Source organism: Pleurodeles waltl, chromosome 4_1, assembly GCF_031143425.1.
Source record: "Pleurodeles waltl isolate 20211129_DDA chromosome 4_1, aPleWal1.hap1.20221129, whole genome shotgun sequence".
NCBI lineage: Eukaryota > Metazoa > Chordata > Amphibia > Caudata > Salamandridae > Pleurodeles > Pleurodeles waltl.
This window is the reverse complement of record NC_090442.1, coordinates 974,062,590-974,076,451: the sequence shown is the minus strand read 5'-3', so window position 1 is coordinate 974,076,451 and position 13,862 is coordinate 974,062,590. Positions and strand designations below refer to the sequence as shown.

At 45.0% G+C, this 13,862-nt stretch overlaps 1 protein-coding gene across 1 annotated transcript in view; it reads left to right on the top strand.

The window, feature by feature from the left end:
- Positions 1-13,862, top strand: part of GRAMD4 (GRAM domain containing 4) — a 479,241-nt gene that overhangs the window by 400,019 nt on the left and 65,360 nt on the right. The window contains exons 12-13 of the mRNA XM_069229727.1: positions 459-502; positions 604-713. Coding sequence (XP_069085828.1) covers positions 459-502; positions 604-713 — 154 coding nt within the window. The remainder of the gene's footprint in view (positions 1-458; positions 503-603; positions 714-13,862) is intronic.

The window sequence follows — 13,862 nt, the reverse complement described above, 5'->3', positions numbered from 1 at the left end:
CATCTTCGGAGCACACACAATTGTTGCAGAACCACCTTCTCCAAGTACATTATGAGATGAATGCAAAAATATACAATGCTGCTGTTAAAGTAATTCAGCGCTGACCATTCTTCTAAGTAAGTTGTATTTCGTTGAACAGGAAACTCTGCAGTCCTTCAATTCCTGGTGATCATTCACTCAAAAAGGAAAGAGGAGTACTGAGTGGTCTAATTGGCTTTAGCAAGTAATTTAACGTGAAAGAGTAGTACATGTATATATCATCCTTACAACACAATCCGTAAAACTACCTGAGCATTGTATCACCACAGGAAATGGACTTTACTTTGCCATAACATTTTAACTGATTGCACGCATTGCTGTGTAGTGAAAATAGACCTCACACTTACTTTTTGACAGTCAAGTGTCTTCAATCGTGAACACCTGAACAGAAAATTTAACAACTTTTGCTTTCAACACAGAACCTGTTTGGCAAGATGGCAGACATACTGGAAAAAATAAAGAAGTATGTTTATTTTATTCTTATTTTTTTTCTTGAAGCAATCGTTTTATCCACTTGTTACCACTTAAACTCACCTGTTTAATGTGACCCTTTCTTGTTCGCAGCTTGTTCATGTGGGTCCAGCCAGAAATAACACAAAAGCTGTACGTGGCTCTATGGGCTGCCTTTATTGCATCCTGTTTCTTCCCCTACAAGATGATTGGACTTTGTATAGGTAATGTAACACCTGTCTTAAACATTACAAGATTAAAATGCATTGGTTTATTCAGAAGGGTAGTTAGAGAAATGTGTTGAGTATATGTCGAAGAAGACCTAATACCCGACAGCGGTGGCAAGAAATGGATATGTGATCTATAAAGCTACTGGGCTCATACAGTTTTATGTACCTTTAAAGCATCCAACAACATAAGTAAGCAGTCATGTAACCTATTTGTCGTCTCCGAGTCCAATATTAAGTACTTTTTTCACTGACAAGTCCTATCAGTTGCTTTATTCTTACCCTGTTGACTGAGGCACCGCAAATAACTTGTTAATGTAAAATGTTACAGTAATGTGAAGCTTCTGGTTCCATCGCTGTCTTAATGGTATGAAAGGCATGCATTCTGTGACTACGAGAATAAGATTTCGGCTTATGGTTTCAGCTTATTATGGCAATTCTGAGTTAGCCCAGGCTAACCAGATTTAGCTAATTGGAAAATCAACAAACTCAAACATATTTATAATTCAAGTTCTAGGCGGTTTGACTCCTAAGTCTAACTTTCCAACTTTGCATGCAACAAAAAACATATTTTGGTGCATGCACTGTTGGTCATGCAGATCATTTCCTGGGGGGCAAACCACCTTCAATTTAATTAAAGAGTACATTACTGTATTGTACCATTGCATTTCGGGTCCGGATTAATTTGTGGGACCCGTGAATCTCTTCTCAAAATATGTGACAGGTCTTAACACCAATAAAAATATTATAGCACAAGACTGGTTCTGATGCTTGTTGAACACACCAGTATTGGAGTACGTCAGTAATTTTCTACCATGTACCCTAATGTTCTGTGTCCACTTTGATGATCAGTTTTGCTCTAGTTTACACATCTGGCTGCACATCTTGTCAAACAAGAACCTAGACTACTAGGTGACCTAGGTGAACATTGCCTTGTTAATGTTTTTAATGAAATTTATCTTCTTGAAAAATTTGCACACTTTATGTTGCAGTGCCCAATATATGGTTTCTTGGCAACAGTAAATGCTTCTTGGTTGCTGCTTATAGAGAGTATGTATGTAACGTAGTAGACCTGCCAATTAAAGCATAAGCAAACTACGTATTTTCAGCAAATGTCCTAAAGCTAAACTTTTCATGTACAAGTATTATAGAAAAACTGAGACGTGACATGCGTCAACCAAATAAAACTGGATGGTCTGACTCAATCATTACGACTCACCATGCACAACCTCAGCAGTCAGATCAAAAAGTACATCTAGGCCACTCACAACAGCCTTCACTCAAAATAGGCATGACCCCCTTACATCAATAAAAATGGTTTCAGCCCATAAAGCTGGCACTGCTGATGACTATACCTAAGATCTGTAGTACTGTTATCTTTGACCACAGATGTATTCTACGAAGACAGCACATATCAACTAGACACCGCTTCATTTTCCACACAGGCATGTTGTGTTAAACATCAGTGTCAGTAAAAGGGTTTGCATCAAAGCAGGGCCTCTGATGTGAAACTTCAGTTGTACATCAGCTGTCACCTGTCCAGTATACTTGAAGCTAAAAGGCTGCACGAAGTAAGGTCCTAAGAAAACTTGAGTTACACTAAAGTACAGTTCCTTCGATAAACCTTTGCTACCTTGTAAGAAAGACTAGAACTGTGAAATAATACTCGAGAAATGTCCTGCATGTGAGACAAGGATCAGGAATTATGTTGCCTATTTACACTTCTACTTATCCAAACCCTTGTCTTATTGTACATTAGGATGCTACGCCTCTGAGACAATCCTAATAAACATGTCCCTCCCTTGATTCATTATGTTTATATAATGTGTATCTATGGTAGTTAACTACTCAACTGCAGCCAAGTGACCAATACGCAAGGGTCAAAGGAGAAAAAAAAAACAATATATGAGTTGAAAATCAGCAGGAAACCAGAAGCGCTGGATCGTTTTGCAGTCAATCAGGATTTAACTCGGCAGAGCTAGAGAAATGGGGGTAGGAAGCCTGGGATTCATTTTTTCTGTTAGAATTGGCATGTCTGGTTGTCTATGGTAGGCAAGTAAGCCAGTCAGATTCCACCACTATACTCGGGGTAAGGGAGCTACACACTCAAGATAACCCCTGCTCACCGACTTGGTAGCTTGCCCAGAGCAGTCAGGCTTCTCCCTGAGGCAATGTGTTAAGCGTTTGCACAACACACACTCCAGTGGCACAATAAATACACAGCAAAATGGACTCCGCACAATGTTATTTAAAAATATTTTTAAAAATCATGTTTATAAACCATAGACCAAAACCTCATAAAACAGGTACTACTTTGCCAACTAGGCAATTGTCAAACGTCACAGTGAGACCAAAAATAAATATTTCCACACTGCACGTCATGAACATACATCACCAGAAAAATATTACTGTGCATGAACCATCAATCCCAGTGCCCTGATGCATAAACATTGTAAATACCACGTTGCCACTAGACCAATACCTATTACCCCAGGTAATGAGATAGCCACTCGTGACCTACTTAGACCAGGAAGAAAAATGCAGAAATAGACGGGAGTAGACGCACCAATCCCCCAGTATTAATCACAGTGCCAAAAGTAGGAGAAATCACCCTGAATCCATCGAGTCTCCAACTTTCCTCCAAATGACAGTACGGGCATGGACCCTGCACACCTGCGCTTCTATTAGGGTCAGTTTGGTACTCAGGTGGGCTGTCACGGAGGTAACCCCTTTGTTTCTCCTGAGGGGGTGTGCCATGGCAATCCATTATCTTAATACGGAATGACCCCCGGGCCCAGCTCAAGGTAAGTAGATGCTGCCGGGGGCAATGCATACACATGGCTCATGCCATCAGAAGTCCCGGCTCACGGACACTGGCTGCCCACAAACGCATGGCCCAGCTCCTACAGTTTACTACTGCCCCAAGACTTCTTCCACTCAGGGCTCTGGCGTCAGGCTCCTAGGGCCCACCTGAGGGTCACAACACTCAGCTGCACCTTGTGGCGGTGACAGCCTCATGGGGCCCTGGTAGGTTTCCTTAGTGATCAGTGGTGAGGATGGAATTCCGTTTGCGCAATACTATAGTGACTCACTATTGCCCTACTCTGCACTTAGACCATTATGTGTTTTGCTTTCTGCTGATTCTCACATTGGTCATTTTTCCTGGGAATCTTGTTGCATTTGTATTTTGGGTAACTTGTCAAAATGGGATTAATCCTTGTCCTAGACAACCTACTGTATTACAGTAAGGAGGAATTAAAGGTCTTCTGTAGGGAGAGGGGACTACCGGAGAGTGGGGACCTAGTGAAAACCCTATGTTTTTTAAAGGTGCAGTGGAAGATTGTAAAAACAAAACCAAGGGGGTAGTGGTTCTGAGGGAGACCCAGAGGAATTTAGTGAGGATTCTAATTGGGATGGTTCCAGACCATATCCAGAGAGGGCTGTGACCTCGAAGAAAGGTAGAGAGTGACCAGGCAGGGATGCAAGTAGACGGGGAGGACCCCACAGACCCTTAACGGGTCGAGTGCCAGGAGCGGTGTAACCTCCAAGTCCCTGTCCCCTAAGGAGCTCAGAGATAGGTGGGAGGAGAGGGACCTGAGGTGCAACAAGTGCGGCAGACTGTAAAGGAGAGAAGGGCTAAGGTGGAGAGCGTCTAAATCCAGGAGAAAGTGGCAGAGGCTGAAAGGGCCTTTGCTAGGGAAAAGCTTGCTCCTGAGCATTGTTTGAGTGTTCTGGGCTCACCAGCACTGCAGGAATGGAGTCCAGCGATGGCAGCAATTTAAAGACTAGTGTCCGGAACTACCCACTCTTTCCCACAAGGCATGGTACCTAGATTCACAGAAGGGGGTGACATACATCAGTGGTTGCAGGAATATGAGGAGGCCCTGGTAGCCCATAGGATCCCTGAGGAGGATTCGGGGAATGGGCTGAGGAGCTAAATTCCTGAAGAGGGGAAGAGGAGGGATGCCCTACTGGCCCTAGAAGGGAGTGGTAGGCAGGGGTATCCCCCATAAAGGAGGCGCTTTTAGGGAAGTGTGGCTTCACCCCAGAGAGAGTATAGGTTGAGGTTCAGGGGCAGTAGGAAACTGTCTCACCTGTCGGGGGGAGGTAGTTCATGGAGGATTGTTGCAAAGCACTAGAGGGAAGGGTGAAGGGTAGCACAGCAAACAGTTATGAAGGGCTGTTTAATCTCAGAGAGAACAGGTTACATTGTTGTTTTCTTTGGCTGCAGCAACACCTGTTGGAGTGTAAGTTCTCTGACCCCAGGGAACTTGCAAAGGAGGCAGAACTTTGGGTGAGTGCCATAGGTTCTGGAAAGGCATTTTGGAGTGATTCTAAAGAGAGTGGCTCAGGTTTCCCCCAACTGACAGAGGCAGGGGAGGTTCGGAGCGACCCAGAAAGGTGCCCTTGGAGTGGAGTTGGTGTTGGGTCCCATGTTACTTTTCAGTGTAAGGGGAGAGGTGGGGGTGGGAGACATTCCAAGATTGCCTATGCCCAGCCCCTGAACCTGGAGAATACCCCACCAGGACCCCATGAAGGAAACTTAGTCTGTACCAGGGAGCCACCTGCTGAGGGGGACCCCCATAATGTCAGGAGTATTTGGGTATGGGGGTGACTGTCACCAGCATCCCGCCAGTCCTGGTGTCTGGCAGTACCACTCCGCAGTGGAGGGTGCAGGGTGCCAGATGGAAGGGTGAGGGGGAGGCAGTCCCCAGTGAGGATACCAGAGGGACGGGGCCAGCTCTGAGGTCAGAGCTCCTCAGGAATGACCCTGATGACACCACTTTCTGGTCTTTGCGGGGTGGGGCAGCTTAGTGCTCTGCCAGGTGGGCAGGGGTCGGGAGGCCAGCACCAGACACTCTTGTGCAACACATAAAGAATGTGTTTTCCTTGGGGGAGAGGGGGTAGTTGGAATACTTCCCTAGACCTGGAGGGTGGTGAGGTTACCACATCTGTCTCGTCTCTACCAGTGTGTCTTCTGAGTCTTTCCTCCTTGGTGGAGGGGTGTGAATCTCTGGAATGGGGGGCAGGGAGAACAATGACTTGCCTCTGACCCCAGATCAACCCAAGGGTGCAGACTCTGGGATGGGAGACCAGCTGCAGGCTGAAACCCCTGTATTGGTGGGAAAATTGTGCAGGGTGGCTGTCACCAGCTCCCTGACAGTTCTGTCTTCAGGGGGGTACCCTCCTTGGTGGGAGGGTGCGGAACCTCAGAAGGAGGGGTAGAGGAAGGAGAGCCTCACTCCTGACCCCTGTCCAGCCTAGGGGGGGCAGACCCTAGGCTGGGGGACCAGTGGATGGGTAGAATGATGGAAAGTGAAGTGGTGAGAGGATGCTATGCACCTGGGGTTACTGCCGCCCTCCCCCAACTCTGAGAGATTTCAGAGGCCCCAATATGGCCTGGGGCCTGGCAGTGCCCACCGACAGCTAAGGAGCTCCCATGGGTTAGCTTAGGTTGTCTGTGGAGCATAGACCGTGGAATCCAACTGGGTTCAGCTTGGCGTAGAACTGGAACATGCCCCCGATGTTGCGGGCCAGGGTCCATGTTCTATCGTCCCAAGCAGGGAAGCCTATCAAAGTAATAATTGGTCTACCCTGGCTCTTGGGGTGGGGGGTCATGTTGGACCTGGCACTTTTAGCAGGACCATCCTCAAATGTTTTGCCTTCCTCCTCCTGTGTTTCTAACCTTCTTTTGTTGGCTTTTGGTCTCTGGGCACTTTATTACTGCTGATCAGTGCTAACGTGCATGTGCTCTCTCCTTTAAACTTGGTATGATTGACTTAACTTACACCTGTTTCCCACATTTAATTGACCTTTAAGTCCCTTGTACAGTGATATCCCGTATACCCAGGGCCTGTAATTTAAATGCTACTAGTGGGCCTGCAGCGCAGCTTGCACCACACACAGAAGTAGCCTTTCAAGCCTATCTCAGGCCTGCCACTGCAAGGCCTGCATGCATAGTTTACTGCCACATTGACTTGCCATCTACAGTTACTTACCAAGCTGGGAACTTCCCTTTTACTACATATGGGCCAGCCCCAAGGTAAACCCTAGGTAGCTCTATGGGCAGGGTGATGTGTAGGTGAAATGTAGGACATGTGCCTTCATTGTATTGCATGTCCTGGTTGTGACAAACATCCTATACGGTTTCTCACTGCTGTGAGTGCTGCTCCTCTCATAGGTTTGCATTAGAAATTCCCTAATATGTGTCTGAGTGGTAATTTCTGACCTGTGAGGAGTAGTGTGGGCATGTTTGGAATGGTAGTGAGCAATCCTGCTTATTAGTGTAGGTGGACTTTTTAGTGCTATTGTGGAAATGCCACTTTTAGAAAGTGGGCATTTCACTGTGCTTATGACTCTTGTACTTTGCAGCCTGACTCCAATCCACATTTAGGGTAGATTGACAGCTGGGCTTTGTGCATACTTTCCAGACTGCCATTGCACAGGGAAGGGTGGAGGTGTAACAGGATTACATCTGTGTACTGAGTGGTTTTCCTGGGCTGCGAGAGTGGGAGGCAGGGTGCACTTACATTTGTCTAGGCTGTGTCCTGCCATCACACAAAGGGCTTGTTTACCCCTTGCTGATGTGTAGAGCCAGGGCTGAAGTTAAAAGGGGATGTTGTGCACTTCTGAGGTTTTTTTTTTTTAAGTACCCCCTATATCAAAGACATTTTGACTGTAGCCCCATGTTTTAAGACACTGTGTTGACTCGTAACCAGATGCTGCTCATACTGCACACTACCAGAAGGAACTGTTCTGCTTCTAGGAAGAACTGCCATTAGAACTGACCAGCTTCATGTGCTGAATTGTGGCCTGTTAGGCTACAAGAAGGATTGCCACTTTGCTCATGGACCCTGATGTGATGGTCTGCTGCTTGTCTCCCTACTTGTGTGTCTCCAGTGATCTCCCCGGGCCAGCACAAGATTTCTGTTGTTCCATTGCTGGCCCTGCAGCTATAGTGCCTGACTAGAGTGGTGGGTTCTGTCTCGCTTAGGTGCCTACACTAGGCAACCAGACACCCAATTTCTAACAGTTTACTTCAGGATAAACAGTTGAGAGTGAATGAAATAATCTCTTCAGCCACTTTTATTTGACTGACTGGTGAACAATGTGGGTTAGAATGGGGGCCTCTGTTGTAGTTGTAAGCATTGAAATACAATGGGTCTTGCATCAATTCAGTCTTATAGCCCACTTTGTGCCCTGCTCAGGAGGCTGCGGAAATACCATTGACAGAGCTAAAGGAAATGTACCTTCCCCAATCCCTTGTGGACCGCAAAGCCTGACTACCATATGCAGTGCCTTTTCCTGCTCTGTAAGCAAAGGCTGAGAGGACTAGACCAGAAGTGGCCCCTTAGGCTTTCATGGTTGGAGCGACAGATTGATGTGTAGCTCTCCTTGAGAAGATGCCTTATGCCGCAAGGCACTGTCAGCACAATTTCAAAGGCCAAGCAGCAGCCCATGACACATGTCCCTACTAACCAAGCATTATTCCGCATCCTACACTAAATCATCAGTCTTTGAATCAAATTCAAATCCTCAAAGAATTAAATAAAGATCTCAGCCCAGATGTTTGCACCGTAGAAATGAAACTTCGGGATGCTTAGTAAATACAGAAATAATAATGGGTATTAGAGTTGCTGCATATTGAATGTAATGACCTGGGTCAAGACAAAATGTTATTAACCGCATCTTTTTAGAACTGTGAGTGTTTGATAAAGGCCTGTACTTCTTTTGTTTTCTAAAAGTGTGCTTCTGCTTTTTATGTATCTATAATGGAAAACTCTCTGAAGAACTAGAGGTGCAGGAAACACATAAATGAAACGCCAGTGCTGTGTATCTACAGGTCAGATAACCACATACATTTTGAACAGCACGCATAAACGGCATTCATGACTACTCTGTAAGACATGTACAGTTCATGCGACCATGCCATTGCTTAGCTAGGCATGTATAACTCACATGACCACAAGTAGAAGACAGCACCACACTGAACAAATCCCACTTAAACATGTTGTGCATGCGTTTTGAGACGTGCACAAAAACTAGAAGCTGTGCAGAGATTTACAGTATTCATAGTGCTGTGCCAGACACACGACATGCAAACTTGCCTTTCTCAGCTACACACAAAAACATAGAGTAGTACACTGTTCCAAGAAAGAGAAGCAGGGAAACCTAAAGCTTTAGGAGCAAGAGCCCTCACACATCCCAACGGATGTCACGCTTCACCATAGGGAATGCTCCTTGTCAGACAGGCACTGCAATGTCTGACGGGCTCCCCGAGAGGGGGCTCTTTGCCGGAGTTCTTTAGTAGTGACTGCCGTAATGGAATATTCTGTGGACAATACCTATCTGCAGACACTAAATAAACAGGAGAGGGAAAATCTAAGATTGGTTCTAAACCTCAAACAACATCACCAATTTATTCAGATAGTATAAGGAATAGGCCAATCTTAAAAACACGTTGAAAGTGGCATTTGATATATCATGCTCAGTCACTTTCTGAAAAAAAGGGGGAGGAGAGGCCGGAAATTATCCTAGAACCTCTAATCATGAGTCAACATGTTTCGCATCTAGTGGTCCTGCCAAATCCATTGACGCTTCATCAGGACCTAAACACAACTTCTCCTATAGCAAAAATTACAGACAATAATAAGTCACCCTAGTCAATATACTAAGGAACAGTCACTTACATTAAGCGAACTGGACGTCCGGTCAAAGCTAAAAAATGAAGGTCGCCCATCCCCAATTTTGAAATGTGTCTCCTTGGGAAAGCACACGCCTAGGACTGATGCAGTTGACTTCAACGGGCGGTCCGCGTTGTAGGACCTACCCTCCGGCAGTGCTCCCGCATTTCTCAGCTACAGACATGCTACTCTAAGCCCCAGTCATACCCACTAATTCAGCTTTAAAAGCACACTTCTCTTCCACACATAGTAACATGTACAACCATACAAATGGTTCTTGCACACGCATACACACTAAATGTTCTCCTACACATACTGCTCAATCACGCACCTGTCAGCCATAGGAAAGCAAAACAATTTAAATGCAGATAAGTGTGCCTCCTACATATTTGTTACACCACCACTGGGCTCAGACTTCATGTATAATCCTAATAAGGTTTGAGAGAATGTCCATGCTTATTATTATTTACAATTATGTAAAATAGGTTGACTTGTGCAAGGTTTGCAAGAAAATGATGCATGTTGTCCACACTTTTCCTAGTAGGGGCTCTAGCATGCTGTTCTATTAAATGCCCAGGTTTGGATTCTCTTCGTTTCATTCAACAACCTTCGAGATGGAGTATTCTTACCACTGGCTCTATTTTGTTCTACTGTGACTTAGGTTGACAATTTTCTGGCAGGTCTTGACGTTGTGCACTTTCAGGCCTGTTAAGGTGGTGAATGGAAAGTTCTCAAAGCAATCTATCTGATGCAGTGTGATCTATGCTGGTTATAATGTGCTCTATTGTAAAAGCAGAGCACTCTGTTCAATAGGGCCTAATATAAACACAAAGAAAGTAAAGGCAACAAGCCAAGACTTGCAGGAAATGCTTAAATTCATCATGACAGTACCGTATAAGAACATAAAACTGAGAGTATCTCAGATGAATGTGATTGTGGAAATTAATTCTACATGATAGTAAAGGCGTGTGGTAAGATGCAGCGTGCATTTCCTCTGTCATGTTTGATGTTATGCAATTCATTGCTGCATCACAGATTGTGCGGACGTTAATCATAGCATGAAAGTGAGACAGGACCAGATTTTGTGTCCACTCCACTAACAGCAGCTAAACCTGACAATACATGCTACAGTTAATGATTTGTTGGTAGTTAGAGCCGTGGATGATAGTCCTCGTTATCCTAGAGCTACAAATCATTAATGAACAGATAATCCAGTCTGTAATTGAATAGGTAATGTGTTGTTTTGTGTATTTGTCAGCAGTGCTCTACAGAAAGACATAGGCACTTGTTGCCAGAGGTCTTAACTGCATTCTCAGTGAGGATACAGCTCCAGGTTATGCTAACTTTCCAGATGCCTCCAGTTCTGAAATTATCAGGTCGTCTCCACACCTGATAATTTCAGGCCCGAGGCACTGGTTATTGACTTAACAGTGGAATTACTGAGGCTGCGGGTAAAGCGCATGGCTACTAGAAGGCCTCCCAGAGAGGAAGCAGAACAAGGAGGCAACTTATGCTGTGAACAGAAGGGTCTTTGAATACTTACGAAAGGAATTTTTTGACTATCCTAGAGGAGCTCCAAGGGAAGGGAATTCCAGAGATATGAGGCTCCAAATGCTAGAGATCAACCTCCCCATCCTGCTTTCTTAATCCGTGGAATGTTAATTAGGGAGGCCTTTGAGGATCTAAGAGCCCTTTGAGGGATGTAGGGCATTGCAATCTGTTTAAGGAACCTTATTATGCAGAGCTCCGCGCAAAGTGCAGAGGGCCTTGAAGTTGAACCGTTGTTCCACAGGCAGCCAGTGAAGGGAAACTAAAGCAGATTTTGCAGACAGGTGTCTGGGAATCTTCATAAATAGGTGTGCTGCGGCGTTCTGCACCACCTCAAGTCTTTTTAGTACACATCGAGGTGAACTCAGAGAATATTTCCATAGTCCAGGCGTGAAATTATGAGAGCCCGAGTGATTTATCTTTTGGCTTGAAAAGGAAGTATCTTAAAGACTTTTCTAAGAAGTCTCGATAGACTAAAACAGGTGGCTGCCAGCATTTAAGATTGATAGTCCCTAGTCAGGTGGGAGTGCAGCCAAAAACCCAAGGACTTTCTGTTGTCTCTTGGTGGAGGCAAGCCGCCCAACCCATTGGGAAGCAGAGAAGGGGATCTGAGTGGACCATAAGTGCCCACCAGCATGACTTTCTGTTATTTCTTTGCTCAGCTTAAGTTTACAGCTGGCCATCCATCTAGCTTCTGCTCGAAGACAGGGTGTAAGGTTGGGCTGACCTGTCTTACAGATGGTTGAGAATGAGAGGTCCAGCTGTGTATCGTCAGCATAGGAAACCAGTGACAAGCCGTCAGGTTTCACAGTCTCAGCCAGAGGGGACATGCAGATATTAAACAATGTAGGGCTGAGAGAGGAGCCCTGGGGCACTCCACAGCTGAGAGGAAGGCTGTTGGAAAAAAGACACAATCAAAAACTTGAAAGCCTCTATCCCTCAAAAAGGAGGAGACCCGTTTCAAAGCGCACCCCTTGATGCCTGCATGGAAAATTCTATGAAGCAGAATGTTATGATCTGTGGTGTCAAAAGCAGCACTTAGGTCCAATAGCATGATGTCGGCTGTGCCGCCTGAATCCAGTCATTGTCGAACATCTTTGACTACTGCCAGAAGGCTAATTAAAAAGTGGTCGGACCATGACAGAGGAAGGGGTGTCTGAGCTGAAAGTTCTGCTATGTTCCTGAACACAAGGTTGATCATATGACCTTTGATATGTGTAGGGCCATAAATCATCTGTGTGGGACCTAGCACCTCAAGGTCTGTAAGTAGTGTTGTAGCCACTGCATTACTTGGTACAAAATCGCCTAGAATAGTAAAGTTAGATTTTCTACCATCTAGATCAGCAACTTGTTCAGGAAGAGCTTGAATAAACCTATTATGAGGGCCAGGGTGGCGATAAATAAGAGCCCCAGAGAATATGAATGTAGGGTTCACTGCTAGGGAGAAGGACATGCTTTCACAGTCAGGAATGATCAAAGGTTGAGAGAGACATTTAATAGAGTCCTTAAAAGTAATGGCGATTCCACTCCCCACCTCTTGTGTGCGCCCTATCTAATCGGTTTGAGTACCCATGAGGTAGGGCCAAGGTGACATCCGGATAGGATTCCTCCCAGAGCCATGTTTCTGTCAGAAATAAAACTTCTGGGGCATAGTCACTCAACAGTAAATGGATATCAATTTTGTGGGCGGGTTGGGATCGGCAATTGACTAAAAGGAACCTGCTGACTGACTTGTTGTGCTTTCTTTGGGGCTGCACGTCTACACTCTGAGGAGACCATAAGCAGTTGTTGTAGACCCAGTGTGGGAGACCAGAGTCAAAAGAGTGCTAGCAGCAGTTCAAAACAGGTGTTCTTAGGGCAAGGAGTTGACTAGCTGGAAATGTTATTACATCTAGGCCAGAGAGGGCAGCATCCCTGGCTCCTGGACGGGCGCAGACAGGCTTGCCTTTGGTGCGCCTTCGGCGCACAAGCTGCGCATGTCTGCTGTTTCATGACCCATATAAAGGGGCCAGAAAGGCTGTACACAGTGCAGCTAGACCAGCAACCAATATGGCGTCTCCTCGAGGCACAGAAGCCTAGACGAAAAATGGTACCCTTCCAGTCTTAAAAACAATTAAAAGTAAGTCTCAATAGGCGGCTAGCACCACCTGCTGCCACTGAACACAGGCAGCAGGGGTCAATTGAGGAACGAGGGAGGGAGAGACACTGGGAATAAAAGGCATAAAAACAATTAAAAGACAGCTGCAATAGTTGGCTAGCCCCCACCTGCTGCCACTGAACACAGGCAGCAGGGGTAAAATAAGAAACAAGGGAGGAAGGGGCAAAGAGAATAAAGGTAAACACAGGAATAAGGCAGAGCAATAGTGCTGTAGCGTGGAGAAATTCCAGCTAATATCTCAGACCAAAAAAGTGGATCTCGCGCCTTAGGCCGATGAACCGACACATCGATTGGAGGGTATGTCAATAGTGTATGTCATAATCATTCACAATAAGCATCAATAAACAAGAAAGCAATAATCTAATTACACTGCAGTGTCCACACCAGTTTATTAAGAAAAATTATAAATTTATTTCCCTATATTAACAGTGCTGAAGTCACGAAAATAATCCTCAAACACAAATGATACATATAAAGAATCATCAGTGGCTGGTTAGAACGCCTGATATATCTGAGTTTAATCAAAGAAAATAAGCAAATTAACTTGAGTGTTATGACACAACTTCATAGATCAAAGAATGTCAATATAAATCATGAGCGTGTAAAAACAAAATCCCTCACTAACCTCTTATTAGCATTAAAATGTTGGGCTTCATGTAAATGTTTTAGAAACATACATTTTGAAAAACATACTAACTTGGGTTATAACAAAAATAATATTATTGTGCAGCAATTAATTCACGAGTTGCAGCTGGT